Source organism: Nematolebias whitei, chromosome 20, assembly GCF_014905685.2.
Source record: "Nematolebias whitei isolate Nwh7 chromosome 20, NemWhi1, whole genome shotgun sequence".
NCBI lineage: Eukaryota > Metazoa > Chordata > Actinopteri > Cyprinodontiformes > Rivulidae > Nematolebias > Nematolebias whitei.
Genome location: NC_056517.1, coordinates 39,181,903 through 39,191,233, shown reverse-complemented (window position 1 = coordinate 39,191,233; position 9,331 = coordinate 39,181,903). Strand labels below are relative to the sequence as shown.

At 41.6% G+C, this 9,331-nt stretch overlaps 1 protein-coding gene across 1 annotated transcript in view; it reads left to right on the top strand.

Annotated features, from left to right (window-relative positions):
* Window positions 1-9,331, top strand: part of sema5a (sema domain, seven thrombospondin repeats (type 1 and type 1-like), transmembrane domain (TM) and short cytoplasmic domain, (semaphorin) 5A) — a gene marked incomplete in the record, with an annotated part of 172,932 nt that overhangs the window by 123,070 nt on the left and 40,531 nt on the right. Inside the window, 1 exon segment of the mRNA XM_037694274.1 lies at window positions 6,528-6,675. Coding sequence (XP_037550202.1) covers window positions 6,528-6,675 — 148 coding nt within the window.

Genomic DNA, 9,331 nt, shown 5'->3' with positions numbered 1-9,331 from the left:
ATTATTATTATTATTAAAGTTATGTGTGGACTTGAGGTTGTTAAAGGTGTGTATGAGTTTATAACTCAGATTACAACGCTGGAGTTCCAGCTAAGTTTAGGTGTTACGGTCTTTTTGAGCGGAGGCTTATTGACAGGTCTGCTCTCTTCCTCCATGTTGTACTTTTTGTGGGGTTGGTGCATTTTAAGCAGAAAAGGCATCAGATGTTTTGTGGAATGCTCCTTTTCATGTGAACGAGCTCAAACTAAAAGGTTTAAAGTTATAGAAAAGTTTTTGGCTCCATCAAGACGGGCTTACAGAAGAAAGTCCAGCTCTGTCGAGCATCACAGATGTTTACCGCTAGAAGAAGTTTTACCTTTTTATCAATGTCCAAGCTGTCCACATCTGTTGCTTCCAGTTCCCCACGAGCGAAGCAGGTGAAGTTTTCTTTCTAAGCCGGGGAGGGCTGGCACTTTGTCACATTTCAAGCTTTGAGAGATTCTGTGAGAGATGTGAAGAGCTTTGTGTTTGTACGTGAAAGGTTCCTGTCACACCTTGTTGTCCTCTCATGTCCCCCGGTCTTTATTCAGATTCGCGTCAGACGGCGCTCGTGTCTGTGAAGTCGTCAGTTGTGCACAGACTCAAAGGGAGAACAGAAGCAGAATCACCAGCCAGCGCCCGATGACTTTGGTCCTGGCAGTTCACGGTGTTTAAAGTTAAAGCCGTGCTGCCTCAGTCTGGATGTTTATGAACCTTCTGCTAATATTTCCCTCGCTGACGCCGTGCACGCCGCTGACTCAGCCTGCTCCGAGTAATTAGCCTCGTTTGAGTGTGATCAGCCCCGTGTGTTTTACAGAACAGAAAGAGGATGAGATGGAGCGAAGCCGCTCTGCTGTGATTAGTGAACATTATCTCTGCTGCACTGACGGCACACTTTTAAAACATATCATCGTGGTGTTGGGACGTTTTGTCCACATGCAAGCCTCTCGCACTCATTTATTTTTCCTCAGATCGTAATTCAGTCTTTTCTGCACGCGTCCTCTGAAAGCGTGCAGATTAGTGGCAGTGAACAGCAGCTCGGAGGATTTACGTGAAGAATAGGAGCATTTGGCAAACGGACGACAAATATTCAGCTCGAGCCTAAAAGAAAGGAAAGAGTGTAATTTAAAAACTTTTTTTAGCAGAACAGAGCTCACTTTTCTTCAGTTATGTACAAAATTACATAAAAATGAAGTTTTATAATTTGTGTAAAAGTTGCAAAACAAACTAACTTAAACTAGAGAAATTGCATTTCCTGTGAAAATGCAGTATGAATACTTATTGCTGCTGAAAAACAGCTGAAATGTAGCTGAATTAGAAGAACAAGCCGAAGATAGCAGAAGAAAGCAGAAAGAACATATTTGCTGAATTATTCATCTTTATTTAACCTTTAATTAATCTCTTTTGCAAGGGAGGCCTAACATGCATGGTTTTGGTTTAAATAAGCAGAAATGAGCACAAAAATTAGGAAAGTAGCTAAATAGATGAAATTAGCATAAACACTGAAGTCGAAATTAATGCAAAAAAATGTGGAATTAGCTGAAAAAGCTAAAATTAGCATAAAAACAGCTAAATAGTAGCTGAAATAACTGTAACTAGCAGAAATAAGCTGAAGAAGCGTACCAAGCTGAAATTAGCAGAAAGAAGTTAATTAGGCTGAAAGTAGCAACGGTTACCACAAAAAAATTGGATTTATCTGAAAACAGCTAAAATGTGCTAAAAAGGTAGCTGAAAAGGTAGAACAAGCTTAAATTAGCTGAATAAAGCAGAAAGAACAGATGTTTGCCTAATTACGCTGAAATAAGCAAAAATGAGCACAAAAAAGTGGAAATTATCAGAAAAAAGCTGAAATTAGCAAATAAAACAGCTGAAATATAGCTAAAAAATCAGATAGATGCTTAAATTTCCATAAGGGAGTGGAGAGAGCATAATTCTGCTGAATTATGCTGAAAAAAGTTTAGAGTACAAAAAATGTGGAATTAGCTGAAAAAGCTAAAATTAGCAAAAACAGCTAAATAGTAGCTGAAATAGCAGAAAATGTTGACTTTTCAGAAATTAGCTGAAAGGAGCATAACAAGCTAAAATGAGCAGAAAGATGTTAGAAAAAGCACAAAAATGTAGTTAATGGAAAGAACCTGAAAGGAGAACAGAACAGCTGAAAAAACACCTGATATTAGCTGAAAGTAGATGATTTTTTTTTGTTGTTGCAGCAGGAAGCTGAAAGAAGCTGAAGCAGAACAAAAAGTGAAAGGAGCAGTAAAAGGTTGTAAACAGAGCTAAAGATTTGAAGGATTAAAATGAGCTCAATTCATTTTCTATGAGGGAAAAAAATGTCAAAAAAGGCTAAAATATTTCAAACAGCTAAAGCTGCACCAATACCAAAAGTCGTATATTGTCCTGAAAGAGCCGGACGTTTTGATGAATGATTTTTGATTTGGACGCTTCATAAACTTTCACACAATAAGGCCAGCATGAGCCTGTTAACAAAATATCTCTTGAAGCAGTAGAAATATTTTAATGGATCCTGAATAAGAACCATGTACCGACACGACCGTTAACGTTTAGAATCGAAGGCTTCACTTTTACACGGTCGCAGCTAAAAGTGGCAGAAGCAGAGATTCCCAACACAAACACCAAGAATTAAAATAATTTGTAAGAATTCACAATAAGACGTGAGTTCCTGCAAAACCTCAGGTTTGACCAAAAAACTACAGTTTAACTCCGATCTCATCCAAAGATCTTTAGTTTTAAATTCTGGCGTCAAACTTTAACTTTACAGCTTTTTTATTGTAAGGAGTCCGTTTCTTCATTCATGTGCCAAACGTGCAGAAACGGCATTAAAGCAGTTTTAAAGTTTGTGTAGAAACCGCAGGAGCAGCGTGGTGTCTGTCTGCAGGTCATTCATAAAACGAGGCGACGCTGTAAACTGATGTCATTAGAGGCGACGGGAGCGTCTCGTGCTCTTAGTAGAGGAAGGTGTGCACGCTGCTGGGGCTCGTCCATGTAGGTCTGACTCGTGAGCTGTATGTTCCAGCGTGTCGTCCTTTGGGACACGTCCCGACTCAAACTGTTAGCTTCAGGTGAGACGTCTCGTCCCCTCAGTCTGATCTCTGAGAAGACGTCACAGACCAGGGTTCATTGGCTCGTCTTCAGTGGACTTCATGTCCTTCAGCTGAAGCAGATCATCAGATTTCAGAGCAATGCCTGATGGACACTTTTCAATTTGAATTGTGATGTTTTCTGAGAATGTCTCTTTCATATCTGCAGTAACGGTCCTGCAGCTGAATGAAGGGTCGTTACGTTTGTCTCATTTTTATGTAAAACAGACATTTGAAGTAAGCGTCTTTCAAAATATGTCCTTTAAAAGTTGTGTTCCAACTGTCCCTGCAAATATGATAACATAAAGAGAGACCATAATAATTTAGGATGTCTAGACATTGTTAAAACACCATAAGAAAACTGCAAAAAGCAAAGTGGTGCCTATTTTTTTATTATTTATATTCATTATTCTTATCATAAAGATGCAATTCAATTCAGTTCAGTTTATTTCTGTAGCTCCAAGTTCCATCAGAAGTTGTCTCAGGGTGCTGAACAGAAACATTCAGACATTACAAAAGACAATTATTAAAGTTCTCTATCTAAGGAAGCTGCAGGTTGTGGTGAATCTTCTCTTCATCACAGTCTCTCATCCTGAGCAAGAGCAGAGGAGACAGTGGGAAGAAAAAACTTCCTTTAACAGGAAGAAACCTCCAGCAGAACCAGGCTCAGGACGAGCGAACATCTGCTTCAACCGGCTGGTTTGAGAGGACAGGAAGTAGAAACATAGAGGACAGGAAGTAGAAACAGAGAGGACAGGAAGTAGAAACGGAGAGGACAGGAAGTACAAACAGAGAGGACAGGAAGTAGAAACGGATGACAGGAAGTCAAAACAGATGACAGGAAGTAGAAACGTAGAGGACAGGAAGTAGACACAGAGAGGACAGGAAGTAGAAACATATAGGACAGGAAGTAGAAACAGAGAGGACAGGAAGTAGAAACACAGAGGACAGGAAGTAGAAACGGATGACAGGAAGTAGACACAGAGAGGACAGGAAGTAGAAACAGAGATGACAGGAAGTATAAAAAGAGAGGACAGGAAGTAGAAACAGAGAGGACAGAAAATGGAAACAAAGGACAGGAAGTAGAAACATAGAGGACAGGAAGTAGAAACAGAGAGGACAGGAAGTAGAGAAAGAGAGGACAGGAAGTAGAAATGGAGAGGACAGAAAATGGAAACAAAGGACAGGAAGTAGAAACATAGAGGACAGGAAGTAGAAACAGAGAGGACAGGAAGTAGAAACAGAGAGGACAGGAAGTAGAAACGGATGACAGGAAGTCAAAACAGATGACAGGAAGTAGAAACGTAGAGGACAGGAAGTAGACACAGAGAGGACAGGAAGTAGAAACAGAGAGGACAGGAAGTAGAAACACAGAGGACAGGAAGTAGAAACGGATGACAGGAAGTAGACACAGAGAGGACAGGAAGTAGAAACAGAGATGACAGGAAGTATAAAAAGAGAGGACAGGAAGTAGAAACGGAGAGGACAGAAAATGGAAACAAAGGACAGGAAGTAGAAACATAGAGGACAGGAAGTAGAAACACAGAGGACAGGAAGTAGAAACAGAGATGACAGGAAGTAGAAACAGAGAGGACAGGAAGTAGAAACAGAGAGGACAGGAAGTAGAAAGAGAGAGGACAGGAAGTAGAAACAGAGGACAGGAAGTAGAAACAGACAAACACAGAATGACAGGTCCAGGTGCACTTTCTAAATGGAGGAAAGACAAAAACTTGTTAAGATAGAAATAATTACAAATTAAAAAGGTAGAGTAGAGCAAGTAAAGACAGCAGAGAGAGAGGACATGTGGTCAGTTTGTCCTCCAGCAGTCTAAGCCTAGAGCAGCAGAACTAAGGGACAGCTCAGGAAACCCAAGCCGACCCTAACTATAGGATTTATCAAAAAGGGAAATCTTAAACCTATTCTGAAAAGGAGGCAAAGTGTCAGTGGTCTAATTTACATTGTGGTGTAAATTTAAAATACTTTTCCATCTGGGGCAAAAGTGTCACTTCTTGTACTATTCTGAAGACTAATGTTTATAATTTAATCAGTTTTGGAAACTTTACTATAGATTTTAGCTAAGGTTCTCCTTTGTTTTGGCTTCTCGGGAACTCTCCCTTTAGTGTTTGTTCCGTTGTAATGAAAAACTAATTCTCCTAAAACAATTCAGAGCGACGCTAACGATGAAGCTATCGGCCTTTTCTCTTCGAGCTGCCTCTGCCAGAGCTGGTGAGGCGTTCGTGCGCATTGTAAAACACATTTGCTGCATTTAGTTGCAGGTCTGTCAGACTAACTTTACGTCACAGACCTAGAAATGCCAATCAGGATCTGTCTGACCCAGAAAGCTTCTGGTTCTGAGGACCTGATGGAGAGGAAGCTTCCAGGGCTCAGAAGATGCCTGGCTGATGATGCTGCTCCAACGTTCAGGCAAAACGCTGTGCAAAACTATATATATATATACATATATATATAAAACTATAAACTATATATATATATAAAACTATAAACTATATATATACATATATATATATATATAAAACTATAAACTATATATATATAAAAACTATAAACTATATATATATATATATATATATATATATATATACACATACAAAATGTAGTCATTTCTCTGCGGAATGTGAAAGAAATAAAATATTAAGTTTATATATTACTTCTTACACATTCGGCATGAATGCTGAATGTCTTTACTGAAATTTGCAGAAGAAGCCAAAACAAAGGAGAAGAGCTAAAAGCTAAAAACATGTGCAGACATACTGAAATGCTAGCTAAAAGTTTAATGTAGTAAAAGGCTATGTACTTTGTAGATAGCTTAAAGTTAGCTCTGACTAACAGCTAAAATAAAAACTGAGAAAGTTTTTTGAAGTAAAGTTCAAAGGGAACGATGTTTTTGAAGCAGTCGATGAATTTCTGTCGAAAAGATCTTTGTAAATAAAGTTCATTTTGAAAATGCTCCTCAGCCAAGTTCAGTCTCAAAAGTTGTATAATTTTTATTGAATAAATGTATTAAACCTTGACGTAGCTTCAGCTTGTCAAAATAAAACTCGATTCCTCCAAACTGCATCTTCAAAGAACCCGTCAGCGTCCTCATCCAACCGGACCTCCTTCAGGAGATGCTGAACTTTGAAGCTCCTCTGGTTTGACTTTCTAAAATGTGCACGTGTTCTCTGGGCTGGTTTGTGTTGCAGCTACAGTCAGAAGCAGGAAAACGGCTTTAAGTCACCACAAACCTTTTTCTTTCGACCTCCATCAGGCACGGATGAAGAAAGTTGTGAAACATCAGTCATGTTGGACTCGTGGTGCAGGATGTGAACCCGCAACTCTCGGGTCACGTTTCAGAGAGTTACGTCTTGTGTGACGGTTTAAACAAAGTTGGTGTCCCCCCTCCTCACCCAGGTACTGCAACGAGCACCTGCCCTGCCCCCCACACGTTTACTGGTCGGCCTGGTCGGCATGGGAACGCTGCAACGTGCCCTGCGGCGGAGGCATCCAGTCCCGGCGCAGAACTTGTGAGAACGGCAACTACTGTCCAGGGTGTGGTCAGGTACGTGACGAACTGGATCATCCACACGACCGAACCCCCGGGCTGTATTTATACTGGGGTGGCAGCCGTCAGATTTATCACCAAGGCCTGTTTAATGCTGCACATGCACATGCACATGCACACCCAGAGAATAATCACTGCGCACATGAATAGGCTTATTTTCTGCCGCAACGCTTTCTCTGAAGCGCGGCTGATGCAGAGTGTTGAAACACGAGCCTCGTGAAAGAATGAAGCGACTCTTCGCTTATTTCTGCTCCCGTTTTCTGACGTGCGCGCGCTCGCTCCTGTTTTCTGACGTGCGCGCGCTCGCTCGTCCACAGTCGCAGGAAGAACGAGCGAGCTGTCGTGCCTCGTGGAGCGGGATTAAAGGATGTGGGTCGGGGCCGTGTGGACACGAGCCTCTTGGAGTTTTTCTGTAGTTTTGATGCTTCGAACGCTCCGAGGAGCGTTTGACTGGAACACGTGGGGTTTGGATTCAGATTCAACTGGTTTTACTGGGCTCAGGCTGGAAGAAACGATTTCAATCAGTTCTTGAATAAATGCGTTACACTCACTGCGCCGTGTGCAAAAGTTTTAATCAAAGAAATTGTCTAATTTTTAGCAGGCAATGAGATGGGAATGACTCTCAGCTACTACCAAACCAAGTTTTACCACCACATCTGGAAACAGTTACAGGCGTTTGTGTTTGCTGCGCTAGATTAGCTGTGGCAGCCATCTTGAACTGGACTGACTCTAAAAGTCAATCGGTTGTAAATGTGCATCAACTCTCGGAGAGATTCATTAAACAGTGATTCACGAGTTATTTTGCTAACAGGTGATTACATAACGAGGGGTCAAAGGACCCCCCTGCGGGACCTGGAGACTGTTGAAGCCAACGGTTCTCGGCTTGTTTGGTCTCCTGCTCCTGGATGTTCTCCGCTCGTCTCTTTTCTTTGTTCCGTGGCTCCTTGTCGTCTTACACTGTGATGTCGGCTTAATTGGGGTCCGTCTGAGCTGCGGGAGCTGTAATTGGATGTAGACTTCAAAAACACCTTTCAGCCAAAGAAGACTTTGTTTGGACGGCTGTGATAAGTCGCTCTGCATTCCCTCTGATTAAAACAACATTTACTGCCTTTTATTTCCTCTTCTGATAAACATTAAAGAGCTGCAGATGTTAATGGAGAGTAATTACCTCGACGTGTTGCATGTGTTTTATAATTGGGCTGCACAGTGTCTGGAAAACTTTTTGTTGTTGCGATGTCAATACTGCAAAGTGCTGCAGTCGATCACAAACTTCAGCTTCATATGTAACAAGTCAACTGTAAAGATGATTTTATACAGGCTGAAGCAGGAAAGACTCAAAGAGGCCTTGTTTACACAAAAACACCGTTGTTTACTTGTTGTTTCCAGGAATATCCTCATAATTGTCTCCACCCGTATGAAGATGTGTCATGACACAATAAATGCTCTTCAGGTTGGAGGACATTTGATTTTAACCGTTTGTTTATCGAGACAGAAAAGGAGCACCTGCTGCCTGAGCAGAGGAGAAACGAGGAGCAGCTTTTTATTTCCACGAGTGAATCTGAACCAAATGACGGCGTTTACACCTGCAACACGTCAGGTTCCAGGCTCTGCACTGTTGTACTTTTGGACCCACGTGCACAAACCGTGCAGGAAGTCCAAGGTCTTCCTCTGTCGCCACGTTGACCTTGGAGACTGCACTAAAGAATCAAAGGTGGTCCCTTCGTACCCGTAAACAGAATACCTGCAAATTAGTTGCTTTTTGTCAAAATTCACCGATTTCAAACAAAATATGTCGTTTACGTGAATCATCTGGAGCCGGAGAGTTGGTGGGGGGGGGGGCAAAACTTCCCATGGACTAGCCTTTAATGAATAAGAAACAAGGTTTCTGTCTACAATCGGACATCTTTGGTGGAACTCGAGTCATTTGGCCGATCAGAGCCGAGACAGACGACAAATCTTTCCACGGACGAAGGGAACTGGTCTACGTTAGAACTAGGTCACGGACTCTGTCAGTTCTGAGGTAAGTCTCGTTGTGGGCCAACGATGTAACCTGCTGTGTAAGTTAAACTTGATTTGGTAAAAGAATAATCCTACTTCAGCAACGTTACGTGTCGTAATCCGTTACCGTTTCCAGAGTAACGTTATCTGTAACGGAACGCTTGTCAGCGTGTAATGCTAGCTAGGACGTCAGCTAGCGGTGACTTGTGCGTTAGCGTTAGCTTCCAGTGTCGCTCTGTTCAGTGCACGTAGTTTAGGAAGGCTGTCTCTAATGGATCCGTAATGCTGTCCAGTAACGTGTCATTCTCAGAAGAGTCGGAGTTTATTTATTCGTCATACATGACACATGTGGTGGAATGAAATTGTGTACACAGGGTCCCAGTTACATCCAACAAAAGTATAAAATGTTAAAGAAAAACAGTGACAAGATCAAAGATATGACCTAAGAAAAATGTTAACTAAAAGTACGGTAAGCACTAATGGTACAAAAACAATACGCCGAACAGCAGCACGAACATGAGTCTGTGTGAGCAGATGAGCAAGAATGAACACAGCAACATGAAACAGATCAGCAGCAACATGAAACAGATCAGCAGCAACATGAAACAGATCAGCAGCAACATGAAACTGATCAGCAGCAACATGAAACTGATCA